Consider the following 16,116-nt stretch of genomic DNA (forward strand, 5'->3'; position numbering starts at 1 on the left):
CGGGAATGAGTACAGTTTCTGGCCTAGCAGACATGCCATGTAAAATGATTGATTATACTCGGGGGGTTAGATTAGAGTTGTAAAGAGGAGGTAGGTTCAGCAAAGTGTTGCATTTCCAGTAAGAAAAGGAAGCTGAAAAATAAACAAGGAAATATACTTGCAAATATAATAGCAACAGGAATCTGCTATTCTAACAATGGAATTATGTACGGTTTTCCCTTAGAGGATCACAGTTGCTGTAAACAGAATTTGTGAATTAACACTAAGCTAGCACATGACATGGATCATTGACCTGCATACTGTAATTGCATGTCGAACATGACAGTTGCGCCAGAGTACTGGAGGGTTGCCAATATAACATCCCTGTTCAAGAAGGGAGAAGGAGATAAACCTCGTAACTATAGACTAGCCAAACATTGGTGGTCAGATAAGCTTCTAGAGACCATAACGCGGGATAAAATGAATGTCCAAAAAGTTGAGGGTTGATTAAAGACTGCCAGTGCGAATTCATACAAGGCAAATTGTGAGAGACAAATTTGAGTCTTTTGAGATAATGAGATGTAAGTGGATTTGTAAAGGTTGTATATCACTGGTTTCCTCCAGAACTGTTAGGGTACCAGGCCACAGTATTGTTCAGGTCTTGCAGTAAACCATGCGGATCCACACAGGCCATTTGTTCGGCAGCTCTTTCTGTTACTTCATTGAACCATAAAATGCAACAAGCAACAGTTGTGGGCAAATAAAAAAAGGTGATGGATGCATTATTGCACTGTAGAAGATATCTCCAACGGCCTTCCATTTTGCCAAAAGCTTGCTCAATCACCATTTATGCATTCAACACGTAAGTCAGTAGTTATCGGCAATTGGTTTTAGAAGCTGCATATGCTGTGGGTATGCAGCATCTTCGTGTAAGTTAATTGGCACCTCTATGCTATTTGTCCACACAGCACTCGGATTAAACAATGTTCCAACTGAATTTAGAGTTTGCCAGCAAACCTGCATCATGAACTTTTCTTATCCAGCCATCATAAATATCCCAAAAGCAGCACTTTACAGGCTACTGCCTGCAAATTATTGAATACAAATCCTTGCAATTGTAAAAATCTGTAGGATCATTCTGTGATGCTGTTATTGGAATTTGGATTCCAGCTATTGCACCAGGTATTTGCGGGAAGCCAGTTTTTTTTTAAAAAACCAGTGACAATTCAGGCTACTTTTCTGCATGACACTTTAAACTGTGATTGCAGCAATATAACAATTAATCTGCATACTTTGCGCCAAGTGACACAGATTGTGGATGGCACAGCACCAAACAAGCGTGCAGAACTCTCAAAATCTTCTACAATAGCAAAATACTGCGGATGCTGGAAATCTGAAATAACAACAGAAAACGCTGGAAAAACTCAGCAGGCCAGGCAGCATCCGTGGAGAGAGAAACAGAGTTAACGTTTCAGGTCGATGACCTTTCGTCAGAACTGGAAAAAAGCAGGAAATGGAACAGATTTTAAAGCAAGTTTAGGGGCTGGGAAATGGGGGAGGTCTGTGATAGGATAGAAGGCAGGAGAAGTAAAGAGGCATTAAGAGATATTCAAGGCAAGAGGAGATGGTTATGGGACAGGTTAAGGAACAAAGGATGGCTCTAGATGAAGTGTGAATTGCGCTGGCAGAATGAAGGACAGTTGCCATGTGGGAGGGAAGAAAAAAAGGCCAAACAAAAAGTGTGGATAAAAAATATATATATGATGGGGACCGAGGTTATGATCTGAAATTGTTGAACTCTATGTTGAGTCCGGAAGGTTGTAAAGTGCCTAATTGAAAGATGAGGTGCTGTTCCTTGAGCTTACGCTGAGCTTCCGTGGAACAATGCAAGAGGCCGAGGGCGGTGAGGTCTGAGTGGGAATGGAGCGGTGAATTAAAGTGACAGGCCACCGGAAGCACGGGGTCCTCCTCTATATTGGGGAGACCAAACGTAGATTGGGTGACTGCTTTGTGGAACACCTCCGTTCAGTCCGTAAGGGGGACCCCGCGCTCCCGGTGGCCTGTCACTTTAATTCACCGCTCCATTCCCACTCAGACCTCACCGCCCTCGGCCTCTTGCACTGTTCCACGGAAGCTCAGCGTAAGCTCGAGGACCAGCACCTCATCTTCCGATTAGGCACTTTACAGCCCCCTGGACTCAACACAGAGTTCAACAATTTCAGATCATAACCTCGGTCCCTATCATATATATATTTTTAATCCACACTTTTTGTTTGTGCCTTTTTTTTCCTTCCCTCCCACACGGCAGCTGTCCTTCATTCTGCCAGCGCAATTCACACTTCATCTGGAGCCATTCTTTGTTCCTTAACCTGTCCCATTACCATCTCCTCTTGCCTTGAATATCTCCTAATGCCTCTTTACTCCTGCCTTCCATCCTATCACAGACCTTCCCTTTTGTTCTTTCATCCCCTCCCCCCTTTCCCAGCCCCTAAACTTGCTTTAAAATCTGTTCCATTTCCTGCTTTTTTCCAGTTCTGATGCAAGGTCTTCGACCTGAAATGTTAACTCTGTTTCTCTCTCCACAGATGCTGTCTGGTCTGCTGAGTTTCTCAAAATCTTCTCCTTACAGCTGCTGGAACAGTAAGATGAGAAATAGTATCTGTATGAGATCTAAAAGTACATATCTACTTTATATACAATATAATACTCATTTGGAAATTTGGCATCCAGACCATTTGTATTGCTTTCCACCAAGAATAATTTTTTTTAAAATCCCACCGCAAATTGAACGGTAGCACAAGTGATGGCTGTTGCCAATGTTTCTTGCAAGGCAATGACTATCACCAACAAGAGAAAATCTAACCACTGCCCCTTCACATTCAATGGCTTTATCATCGCCGAATTCCCTCACCATCAACATCCTGGGGGTCATCATTGACCAGAAACTTAACTGGACCAGCCACATAAATACTATGGCTACAAGAGCAGCTCAGAGGCTGGGTATTCTGTGGTGACTGACTCACCTCCTGACTCCCCAAAGCCTTTCCACCATCTACAAGGCACAAGCCAGGAGTGTGATGGAATATTCTCCACTTGCTTGGATGAGTGCAACTCCAACAACACTCAAGAAGCTCGACCCCAGCCAGGACAAAGCAGCCCGCTTAATTGGCACACCATCCACCACTTTAAATATTCACTCCCTCCACCATTGGCGCACCGTGGCTGCAGTGTGTACCATCTACAAGATGCACTGCAGCAACTCGCCAAGGCTTCTTCGGCAGCACCTCCCAAACCCGCGAGCTCTACCACCTAGAAGGACGACGGCAGCAGGCGCACGGGAACACCATAATTTCCAAGTTCCCCTCCAAGTCCTGGTTTGGAATTATATTGCCGTTCCTTCATTGTCGCTGGCTCAAAATCCTGGAACTCCCTCCCTACCTCACCACACGGACTGCAGCAGTTCAAGAAGACGGCTCACCGCCACCTTTTCGAGGGCAGTTAGGGATGGGCAATAAATGCTGGCCTTGCCAGCGACCCCCATATCCCGGGAATGAATAAAATAATACAATACTTGAACTCTCATTGTGTAGACATAAACATGCAGATATTTTCATAATTTTGTCTTTGAGAAATGCATCTGTGTGCATCTAAAGTATACATTTGTATATTTATCAAACCCAGAGTACCACTTCGATTGCACGCAGGTTTAAATCTTTTGAAGATTTTTTAAATTCAGAATACACTTCATGTAACTGATAATGTTTCTGAAAGGACCTTACAATCTTGTGCTATTTCTCTTCTAGTGCGATAAATACAAGAAGGGAATCATTGATGGATCAGCCTGTGGCAGCCTGTGTGATAAAGATACTCTTTATTTTGGCAAGTGCCTGTCTAATAAACCTAATAACCAGGTAACAACATTTCTACGACTTTGTCTTCTGAATCATTAAAGCCTACACACAGCATACAGTTCTAATGTTTTAAAGTAATGTATTGCAGATCATTTTTTTTGGAGTGTTAAGGTGTTTGATTATACAACGGGCTGCCTTGCTGATTACCTTGTTACATAGAATTACATAAAATATACAGCACAGAAACAGGCCATTCAGCCCATGCTGGCATTTGTGCTCCACTCGAGCCCTCTCCCGCCTTTCCTCATTTAACTCTTAGCATAACCCTCTATTCCCTTCTCCCTCATGTGCTTATCTAGCCTCCGGTTAAATGCATCTTGTGGTAAACCACTGTTATACCTGTCTGTATGTGTATGTGTATTCCACTAGGTACAGGTCTGGACATGCCTCGGCTGACTCCTCCCACTATTCCAGGTATATAAGTGACTACCTCCCAGTCCCTTAGTATTCTGGACGGGTCGACCACTCGAGACAAGACCTTCATTCTTTAGTTAATAAAAGCCTGGTTGTTACTCGCTTAACCTCAGTCTTTTGAGTAATTGATGGCGCATCAATTTTATTAACTAATTTTTTATAATGGAGAAGATCCTCACACCAGCATGCCTGGACCTGGACAGTCGGGAAGCGGACGCTTCCACCAAGTTTGCTCACTGGCTCACGTGCTTCGAGACATTCCTGACTGCCTCCACTGCGGTCGTAACGGATGCGGACAAACCGTCTGTCCTGATCTCCAAGGTGAACCACCGAGCGTACTCAGTCATCCGGGACGCGACCTCGTACACAGCCGCCCTCCAGCTCCTCAAGACCCAGTACACGCGCCCTGTGAACGAAGTATACGCCAGGCACCTTCTGGGGAGTCGCAAGCAACAACCTGGGGAATCGACTGAGGAATACCTCCAAGCACTGTCCGTGCTTGGCCGGGCCTGTGGGTGTAAGACGGTAACGCCCGCTAAGTACACGGAGGAACTGATCCGGGATGCCTTCGTAGCGGGCCGCAGGTCCAACTACACCCGACAGCGACTGCTGGAGCAGAGTGACCTCACCCTCGACAAAGCCTCCGAAATCGCACTAACGCTGGACGCAGCCTACCGGGGCATGGATGCCTACTCCTCTGCACCGTGGACGCCGCGGGGAACGACAACCTGGGACACGGTAGGACAGCCCCATAGCACCGTGCCACCCCAGCCACAGCCCAACAACGGCCCAACTACCGCAGCAGTGTCCCAAAGCCAGAAATGCTACTTCTGTGGCCAGGCCAAACACCCCAGAGCGCGCTGCCCGGCGAAGAATGCGACCTGCTCGGGCTGCGGGAAAAAGGGACACTAGGCCAGCGTCTGCAAGGCCAAAGCCACCCCGAACGCCAGCAGCGCCGCGTGTGGGCCGGGCGAGCCGTGCGGGCCGCCATCTTGGGCCTCCCCAGCCATGTGCGAACCACCGCAGCAGCAGCCATCTTGGACGACTCCAGCCACATGGGAATCATGGACGCCGCCATCTTGGACACCAGCCGGGACGCAGCAGACCGCCAACCCCCCCCCCCCCCCCATCTGATACCCGCAGCGACACACTGACCCCTACGCTGGCCTCTGTTACGCTGGACCAAACGAGACCGCACCAACTAGCTCGGTCCAAAATGGACGTTAAGGTAAACGGCCATGCAATAAACTGCCTTTTTGACTCCGGGAGCACAGAGAGCTTCATCCACCCCGACACGGTGCGGCGTTGCTCTCTCCCAGTCCTGCCTGCGCACCAGCGGATTTCTATGGCCTCCGAGTCCCAGTCAGCGGACATTGGCTGCTACTGCACGGTGACACTAGTAGTAGACGGGACTGTGTTCAATAATTTTAAACTCCTGGTCCTGCCCGACCTCTGCGCTGCCGTCCTACTGGGGTTGGATTTCCAGTGCCACCTCAAAAGCGTTACGATGGCGTACGGTGGCCCCCTCCCCCCACTCACAGTCCGCAGCCAGCAGCCTCCAAATTGCCCGCCGCGCACCAGATGCAACCTCTCCACACTCAGAGTCCCACCCCCCCCACTGTTTGCTAACCTCACCCCCGACTGTAAGTCCATCGCCACAAAGAGCAGGCGATACAGTGCCGGGGACAGGGTTTTCATCAAAACCGAAGTGGAGCGGCTCCTGAAGGAGGGGATTATTGAGGGCAGCTCCAGCCCCTGGCGAGCCCAGGTTGTGGTCGTTAAGACCGGCGAGAAACAACGCCTGGCCATCGACTACAGCCAAACAATAAACCGCTACACCCTGCTGGACGCCTACCCACTCCCCCGCATAGCTGACATGGTCAACCAGATCGCGCAGTACCGCGTCTTTTCGACCATTGACCTGAAATCAGCGTACCACCAGCTCCCCATCCGCCCTGAAGACCGCCAGTATACTGCTTTTGAGGCAAACGGCCGCCTCTATCACTTCCTTAGGGTTCCCTTCGGCGTTACCAATGGGGTCTCCATCTTCCAAAGGGAGATGGACCGGATGGTCGATCAAAACGCACTGCAGGCCACTTTCCCTTACCTAGACAATGTGACCATCTGCGGCCATGACTTGCAGGACCATGACGCAAACCTCGAGAAATTCCTCCGCACCGCCCAACTCCTGCACCTGACATATAACAAGGAGAAGTGCATATTCCGCACAGACCGCCTCGCCGTCCTTGGCTGTGTTGTGGAACACGGGGTCATCGGTCCCGACCCGGACCGGATGCGTCCCCTTATGGAACTCCCACTGCCTAAAAGCCCTGAAGAGGTGCCTAGGGTTTTTTTCCTACTACGCTCAGTGGGTCCCCTACTATGCAGACAAAGCCCGTCCGCTGATCAAATCCACCTCTTTTCCCCTGATGGCAGAGGCCCGCTTGGCCTTCCACCGTATCAAGGAGGACATTGCCAAAGCCACCATGCACGCAGTGGACGAATCCATCCCCTTCCAGGTGGAAAGCGATGCGTCCGACTTCGCTCTGGCCGCCACCCTTAATCAGGCGGGGAGACCTGTGGCATTCTTCTCACGAACCCTCCAGGGCCCGGAGACCAGACACTCCGCGGTCGAGAAGGAGGCTCAGGCTATTGTGGAGGCTGTGCGTCATTGGAGGCACTACCTGGCCGGAAAACGATTTACCCTGCTCACTGACCAGCGTTCAGCTGCTTTTATGTTCAACAACAAGCAGAGGGGCAAAATCAAAAATGACAAGATCTTGAGGTGGAGAATCGAACTTTCCACCTACAACTACGAGATCTTGTACCGGCCTGGGAAGCTCAATGAACCCCCAGATGCCCTATCGCGTGGCACTTGCGCCAGCGCGCAGATCGATAGGCTGAGGGCCCTCCACAATGACCTCTGCCACCCGGGGGTCACCAGGTTCTTCCACTTCATCAAGGCCCGCAACCTGCCTTACTCCATCGAGGAGGTCAGGACCATGACCAAGAACTGCCAAGTCTGCGCTGAGTGCAAACTGCACTTTTATAGACCAGACAGAGCCCACCTGATAAAAGCCACTCGCCCTTTCGAACGCCTGAGCGTCGATTTTAAAGGGCCTCTCCCCTCCTCCGACCGCAATGTGTACTTCCTCAACATCATTGATGAGTACTCCCGTTTCCCGTTCGCTATCCCCTGCTCGGACATGACCAGTGCCACGGTCATTAAATCTCTGAACAGCCTCTTCACCCTGTTCGGTTTCCCCAGCTATATCCATAGCGACCGGGGCTCGTCGTTTATGAGCGACGAACTCCGCCAGTACCTGCTCGCTAGGGGTATAGCCACAAGCAGGACCACCAGTTACAACCCCCGGGGGAACGGACAGGTGGAAAGAGAGAATGCAACAGTTTGGAAGGCCGCCCTACTAGCCTTAAAGTCTAGGGGCCTTCCGACCTCCCGCTGGCAGGAGGTGCTCCCCGATGCGCTCCACTCGATTCGGTCACTGCTCTGCACTGCCACCAATGCCACCCCTCACGAGAAAATGTTTGTCTTCCCAAGGAAGTCCACATCGGGGACATCGTTACCGCCATGGCTGACGTCCCCAGGGCCGGTACTACTGAGAAGACACGTGAGGGCCAATAAAACGGACCCCCTGGTCGAGAGGGTCGACCTCCTCCACGCCAACCCCCAGTACGCTTACATTGTGTACCCGGACGGGCGGGAGGACACAGTCTCCATACGAGACCTCGCACCCTCGGGGACCGCTGTAGGGCGGGAGGACACAGTCTCCATACGAGACCTCGCACCCTCGGGGACCGCTGTAACCCATTACCACCACCCCCCCCCCCCCCCCCCCCAACGACCCGATATCCAACCCCAGCAGCCGGCTCGCCTTGGACCGTCACCCACGAGGACTACACTCCAGGGCCCCAGCCTACACGGGACGCGACGCCGGAAGCTCCACCAGCCCTGCCGTCGCCACGTCGATCACAGCGGCAGACAAGACCTCCGGAGAGACTCCAATACACGAACTTTTAAATACACTTCACCCCGCCGGACTCATTTTTAAACAAGGGGTGAATGTGGTAAACCACTGTTATACCTGTGTGTATGTGTATTCCACTAGGTACAGGTCTGGACACATCTATACTATTTGCCTCAACCACTCCCTGTGGTAACGAGCTCCACATTCTCGCCACTCTTTGGGTGAAGAAGTTTCTTCTGAATTTCCTATTTGATTTCTTGGTGACTATCTTCTATTGATGGCCTCTAGTTTTGCTCTTTCCTACAAGTGGAAACACTCTCTCTGTGTCTACTCTATCAAAACCTTTCATAATTTTAAAGACCTCTATTAGGTCACCCCCTCAGCCTTCTCTTTTGAAGAGAAAAGAGACCCAGCCTGTTCATCCTTTCCTGATATGCATACCCTCGCATTTCTGGTATCATCCTTGTAAATCTTTTTGCACCCTCTCCAGTGCCTCTATAATTTTTAAAATATGGCGACCAGAATTGTACGCAGTACTCCAAGTGTGATCTAACCATGGTTCGATACAAGTTTAGCCTAACCCCTCTACTTTTCAATTCTATCCCTCTAGAAATAAACCCTAGTGCTTGGTTTGCTTTTTTTATGGCCTTATTAACCTGCGTCGCTACTTTTAGTGATTTGTGTATTTGTAATCTGAGATCCCTTTGCTCCTCTACCCCATTTAAATTCTTATTTTCCAAGTAATATGTGACCATTTCTTTACCAAAATGTACTATCTCACACACTTATCTGTGTTGAAATTAATTTGCCAATTATATACCCATTCTGCAAGTTTATTAATGTTGTCTTGTAATTTGTTGCAGTCCCCCTCAGTATTGACTATCTTCCCACCACCCCCCCCCCCGGCCAATTTGGTGTCATCCGCAAATTTAGAAATTGTGTCTAAGTCGTTAATACAAATTGTGAACAACATTGGTCCCAGCACTGATCCTTGTGGGACCCCACTTACTACCTTTTGCCACTCTGAATAGCTACCCCTTTACCCCTACTCCCTGCTTTCTGTCTTGAAGACCGCTAGCTATCCATTCTGCTACTTGTCCCCTGACTCCGAATGCTCTGACCTTATTAGTCTATTACGTGGCACCTTATTGAAGGCCATTTGGAAATCTTGATAAATTACATCTACTGCATTCCCATCCCGACATTCCTTTTTCTTATTTATGTACCAATAGAATATTTTACTATTTTGTTGCATGTTCCTTGATCATTTAATTTCATAGTTCTGCTTTGCCTTCCTAATTTTTTTTGACTTCTCTCCTAATCTCTTTGTATTCTCCCTTGTCATGCTCTCTCCTGCTGTCCATGTACTTAGTGTATGCCTCTTTCCTTAGCCTCAGTTTTTCCCTTGTGTCTTTATTCATCTATGGTGTCTCATTAGTGTTTAGTTTGTTCTTGTTTTTTAGCGGAATATATTTTTCACGGACTCTGTTGAACACCGTTTTTTAAATGTTTCCCAATGCTGTTCTACATCATTGTTTGCCAATGTTGGTGTCCATTTTATTTCCCCAAGTTCTATTCTGAGCCCCTCAAAATCGGCTTTATCTTAAAGCGTATTATATTATGGTCACTATTGCCTAGATGTTCCCCTACTTTTACTTCTCTTATCTGCTCTGGTTCATTCCCCATTACTCGATCCAGTAGCGAATCATCCCTTGTCGGGCTTCTTGATTACTGGGTTCCTGCACACATTGTTGGAACTCCATTCCCTTCTCTCCTTTCAGTGCTTTGTGGAAGGAGGTGGTTTCTGTTTCACTATGGCTGTGAACAACTGTCCTGCATAACATTGTTTTATACTTTATGGACGGTTGTGTACTTTGTTGCCTGCAAGTTTACATGTGCAATAAAATTATATTAAAGCAAAAAAAATTCAAAGTGCTTTTCCCACAACTTTTCAAATCACGTGGTCATGCATGATTACATCTGTCGAATTTGAACTTTCAACTGCTAAACTATCAGGTTCAGGAAATCGCACACCATGGTACAAACACCAACTTGACAACTTTGTTAATCTGCCAGTAAATCTGTTCTTTTCCATTCTTGTGTCTGTTTTCAAATGTGAAAAGATTTTCAACATTGTTTTCTCTTTCTACTCGTACTATGTCAATAGAAAATGTGTTGGACTTTGCTTGCAAGCTAGTTAAGCAGATCATATCTTTGAATAATTATTATCTAAACATGTAATCTTTACCTGCCATTATAATCCACATTTTGTTCTTCTACTGCCCTATATTAGAGCATTGTTAACTAATCAGAACATGAGAGTAATACCTTCATGAGTCACATGAAGGAATTTTCTTTTGTACAAGAAACATAGAAACTGTAATCTTGAGAACCGCCATGGCTCAGTTGGTAGCACACACATCTCTGAGTCAGAAGTTTGTGGGTTCAAGTGAGTTCAAGTTCCAGGCTGACACTCCAGTGCTGTACTGGGGAAGCGCTGCACTGTCAGAGTTGCTGTCTTTCGGATGAGACGTTAAACCGAGGCCCTGTCTGCTCTCTCAGGTGGACGTAAATGATCCCATGGCACTATTTCGAAGAAGAGCAAGGGAGTTATCCCCAGTATCCTGGTAAATATTTATCCCTCAATCAACATCACTAAAAAAGAAAACAGATTACCTGGTCATTATCACATTGCTGTCTGTGGGAGCTTGCTGTGCACAATTTGGTTGCCACATTTCCTACATTACAACAGTGATCACACATCAAAAAGTACTTAAGTGGTTGTAAAGCGCTTTGGGACGCCCTGAGGTCGTGAAAGATGCTATATAAATGCAACTACATGAGGGTGAAAGGAATTCTTTCTTTCTTAAAACTTGAAGGCATTTACTGTGGTACTATTCGATGGGTGCTGGGCAACCTTCCAATGTTGCCCAAGTGGCCATTAATCATTTGACATAAGTGTGGGTGGGCTATTTGCTCATGGATGGCGTTACCGTCCTGCCTGATCCCATGCACACGTGCACTTGCAGCCGGAGTTGTAGAAAGCAATTGAGTGCGAACCCTGGCTAGCTTTGCTCCTCCTTAACACAGGGGTACTGAGACCAACTATAGTGCCCCTATCACTACCCTGGCTGCGATCAGCTAACTCAGCACAGACCAGGGATTGATTTGGCACCTTCTTGGGTTGATGTGACTTAGCTGTTCATTGGATCGGTGCAGTTCAATGGATTGGTGCAGTTCAATGTGAGTTTTGGGATCACCACAAAGCAGAGGTTCTAGTTATGCTATCCAGTACTCTCCGATGCACTCTGGCGGTCTGAGGTTTTTCAAACTCTCCTGAACCTTTACTGATGGTCCTTTTGAAATGCATTTATTATGAATTACATAGAATCTACAGCACAGAAACAGGCCATTCGGCCCAACTAGTCCATGCTGGCATTTATGCTCCACACGAGCCTCCTCCCACCCTACTTCATCTACCCCTATCAGTATATCCATCTATTGTCTTCTCCCTCATGTACTTATCTAGCTGCCCCTTAAATGCATCTATGCTGTTCGCTTGAATTACTCCTTGTGGCAGCAAGTTCCACATTTAAAGTACTCTCTGGGTAAAGAGGTTTCTCTTGAATTTCTTATTGGAGTGTAAGTGTGTTTCTCATGGTTGTTCGAGAGCTGAGAGCCCACACTGTGGACCTTTTGTACTTTTTTTTTTAAGATTGGTGCTCTGATCCACATCTGAACTCTTGCCTAAAATTGTGCCACATTCTGACTCAACTAACAGTTCTTCCTGGTTTTGAAAACAGATTAGATATGTTCAGTTTTTAATGATGCAAGTTTGACATTTGCTCAAGGTGCTGGTCAATTCAAAGGTTAAAAAGGTCTTGATCACCAAGGGGCAGTTTGTTGACTGTGCCTGTGTCAGATAAACGATTCCCCACACACCACAGCTGTGGCTTTTTCCAGACCTTACTGAGATTCCAGGGTTAGATGTATGCCACAGCACCATCTGGTGGTCTGAAATAACAACAGAAAATGCTGGAAAAACTCAGCAGGCCAGGCAACATCCGTGGAGAGAAATTAAAAGTTGACGTTTCGGGTTGAAACCCTTTTTGAAAACTGGAAAGGAAATAAAATAGATCGAAGGCAGGGCTGCGATAGAACAAAAGAAGTAAAGAGACATTAAGAGGTATTCAAAACCAGACGAGATGGTAATAGGACAGAGGAGACAAATTTTGGATTTCCAGCATCTGCAGTATATGCATAATACTTCTAGCTCAATATGTCTGTCTGAAATAAGGAGTGATTTGGATCTTGGGAGTTTGAAGCTCTCGTCAGTCTGCAGATCGAAGAGAACACAGATCGAGCATAAGAGAGCTACGTAGAAGAAAGGGATTTTTTAGAAACTGAAATTTAAAAAAAAAAAAATGTTCTCTTTCCCCTTTTTGGGCTACTGCCTTGTCCAAGAGAATGGACTGAAAACCTAGCAGACTTACACTCATGTCACTACAGTGGATTCTGGGAGCTACTCAAGAATGACCTCCAGTACTTACTGCCTGTGGGTAAGTAGTTGAGATTGGGGACTTCCACTGTGTGGAGAATTGAAGGTGTAAACCTGTGCCCAATTTATCTTTCCCCCCTCCCCCCTTTAAACATATTGACCAGCCTGTGACCTTTTCTGTTTCTAATTCAGATCTCCAGCATTTTTCTGTTTGTTCTTACCATGCTTACTGCTGGGGATCTTTCTCTCTCTATCTGTTCAAAACGTCTTGCCTGCCCCTTTTTGTTTCCTCACCTTTTTGAGTTTGTTTACTGACTTCTGCTTTTTAAACCCACTTGGCTCCCTGAGGAGCCCAGGTACATGTAGTGAATGAGATCTAGGTATGTATAAGGTTCCCCCTACCCCTATTTTGTTGTTCATTCATGGCCTCCCAATATGTTTCTGCTTCAAGTTGATTTGGTAGGTTTTTCTTTTGTTGAAACCATAGTTTGATTTTTCTGAAAGATTTGTTAAACATATGGCAAGGTCTAAAGTTCATACAGTGGCCCGTCGTTTGTCAATTCTTGTCAGTATCCTGGATGCTAATCTGATCCCATGATAAAATTCGATAGGTCAAAAACATGGCAAACAGTCTAGATAAGTGATCATTTCTTTACATAATGCAAGTTTGAAGACTTGAAGACAAGATGATGGTTGTTTAGCATAGTGACTATGTTGAGTTGCCAAGCAAAGATGATGAGATCAAGTTCATCTCCTGCACTGTTCCTGCACATTTGTAAGTGATTGACAAGAAATCAGCAGAGGTCAAGAACAGGTTACCTGCTTGTCATCTTTGCCTGGGACGGGAAAAAGGAGTTTTACTAATTTAAAAAAGTAGTGAAAATTGACTAGTAGTATGATGTGTAATTTACCTTTTGAAATTGGAATATTTTCGAAGAATGGAAATCACAAACTGTTGTATGATATAATCAATGTTTTTCAGTCAGTTCAATACAACCTATTTAAACAAACTATAATTTTGGATGAAAAATAAGTTAAATATTTTTTCAATATTGTTAAAATCTTCATTAAACCAAAATATTTTAGAAACTTTAATTTTAAATTATTTTTTCCACTCTTTCATAAATGGTATTTTATTGCTTTCAAGGTGTACAGAGGAGTATGGGATGAATCACAGGTAGTCTTAAAATGCAGACTTGAAGAACTTTTCCACTTTGATTTGGATTCTAACATGGAGCCGAGGAAGGAGATGGTATTATTTGACAAACCAACTAAAGGGACTTCCATGGAAGAATTTCGAGAAATGGTTTACAATCTCTTAAAGGTAAGCTTTTGTATACATGTTCAAAATTAGCACAAATCTTACTTTGAGAACAGATTACATAATTGTGTCTTCCTCAGGCAAAGCTTGGTGATCAGACAAACCTTCAGGAGCTACTCAAATTGGTTGTCACCGTAGCAGATGGAAATAAAGATGGTCATGTCTCCCTTGCAGAAGCAAAATCTACATGGGCATTGCTACAGCTTAATGAGTTTCTGATTACGGTGATTCTCCAGGACAAGGAGCATACACCAAAACTACTTGGATTCTGCGGAGATCTTTATGTAACAGAAAAAGTCCACTACAGTTACCTGTATGGACTCACAATTCCTTGGGTTTTGGAGTTCTTCATTCCTTCTGGTCTGAGGCGTAGTATGGATCAGTGGTTTACTCCCTCCTGGCCTAGAAAAGCTAAGATCTCAATAGGACTCTTAGAATTTGTGGAGGATGTTTTTCATGGAACATTTGGTAACTTCCTTATGTGTGACATGAGTGCAAATAATGTTGGCTACAATGCTAAACACGATTTAAAAATGATAGATATGAGAAAAGTTGTACCGGAAGTTAGTTTTAAACAACTAATTGGAGGCCGCCACTGCGAGACTGATGTGGATTGCGTCTATGGCACAGACTGCAGGACAACATGCCATCAAAGCAAAAGGCAGTGCACCACGGAATTGGATCAGCCAAACCTGACCAAAGTCTGCACATTGCTGAAAGACTACCTTTTAAATGGTGCTCCTTCTGATTTGAGAGAAGAACTGGAGAAGCAGCTTTACTCTTGTATAGCTCTCCGAGGAGCCGCAAGTCAAATGGAGATGGAACACTCCTTGATATTAAACAACCTAAAGACATTGCTGTGGAAGAAAATTTCTCATACAAAAGATTCCTAAACACTAATGGAACAAGAAAATTCTTCACACCTTTGGAAAAGCTTTTTTTGGTAAAAGGTTCGAATTGCTTCAGTTTGACCATGCAGCACAGAACATGTTGCCTCCTTCACTGTTTCCGTTTCTTACTGTTAAACAAGAAAACTAAAACCACTAGAGATTTTACTTTTAGTTTTGTGAATATAAATTTTGCTGCTTTTCATAAAATGGGTTTAAAAACAAAACACTTACACAGCATGAGAACTTTTGTATGTTTTTTTAACTACTGTTTGTAGCATGGTATTTATTTGCAGAAGAGAATGCAGGTTAATATTGACACTCCTTCCTCTTAGCTTAAATAAAATTACATGTTAAGATGGTAAACTGGAAAAAAAAATCTGTAAATCAGGAAGGGATTGCTTTTCCTTCTATTTTAGATAAGACAGAATTTGGAAATGCATTAGCATTGCAACTATATAATTAGAATGCAAAATTTGTTTTTAAAAAATTGTAATTGAGCACTTTATATTCATATTCATTTCATTAAATCCTGTTGGCTGAGTGTACAGTATTTAAAAATGCCATGCCAGTTTTTGTGCCTATAAATGGCCATTAAAATTCTTTCTCGTTGTTTGTTCAAAGCTAATTTTATGCATATAGTTTTTAAAACCTCTCTTCCATTACATTAATACATCTTTATTAACTTACTTGATTGTATTATTTTTCCATTCTAATTTGCCCTCTGCCTTCCTATGATTGTTTTATTATGCATAGTTTATTATGCACGATAAACAGATTATCTACTCATGATCATATTGCTGTTTGTGGAACCTTGCTGTGTGCAAATCAACAGACGCGTTTCCTACATTACAACAGTGACTACACTTCAAAAGTACTTCATTGGCTATAAAGCGCATTGGGACATCCTGAGGTCATGAAAGGTTCTGTTTAAATCATAGAATAATTGAAATTTACGGCATGGGAGGAGGCCATTCGGCCCATTGTGTCTGTGCCGGCCAACAAAGAGCTATCCAGCCTAATCCCACTTTCCAGCTCTTTGTCCGTAGCCTTGTAGGTTACAGCACTTCAAGTGCATATCCAAGTACTTTTTAAATACGATGAGGGTTTCTGCCTCTAC

At 45.2% G+C, this 16,116-nt stretch overlaps 1 protein-coding gene across 2 annotated transcripts in view; it reads left to right on the forward strand.

Annotated features, from left to right (window-relative positions):
- LOC147122325 (divergent protein kinase domain 1A-like) overlaps nucleotides 1–15,608 on the forward strand; it is a 109,380-nt gene extending 93,772 nt beyond the window's left edge. For both annotated transcript variants that reach the window (XM_085983315.1, XM_085983317.1), the window contains 3 exons: nucleotides 3,783–3,890; nucleotides 13,936–14,112; nucleotides 14,190–15,608. In XM_085983315.1, coding sequence (XP_085839441.1) covers nucleotides 3,783–3,890; nucleotides 13,936–14,112; nucleotides 14,190–15,002 — 1,098 coding nt within the window. In that variant the 3' untranslated portion in view covers nucleotides 15,003–15,608. The remainder of the gene's footprint in view (nucleotides 1–3,782; nucleotides 3,891–13,935; nucleotides 14,113–14,189) is intronic.
- Nucleotides 15,609–16,116: the final 508 nt, after the last annotated feature.

Source organism: Somniosus microcephalus, chromosome 3 (genome assembly GCF_052327205.1).
Source record: "Somniosus microcephalus isolate GS21.2 chromosome 3, FLI_Smic_1.0, whole genome shotgun sequence".
In the NCBI taxonomy this organism is placed as follows: domain Eukaryota; kingdom Metazoa; phylum Chordata; class Chondrichthyes; order Squaliformes; family Somniosidae; genus Somniosus; species Somniosus microcephalus.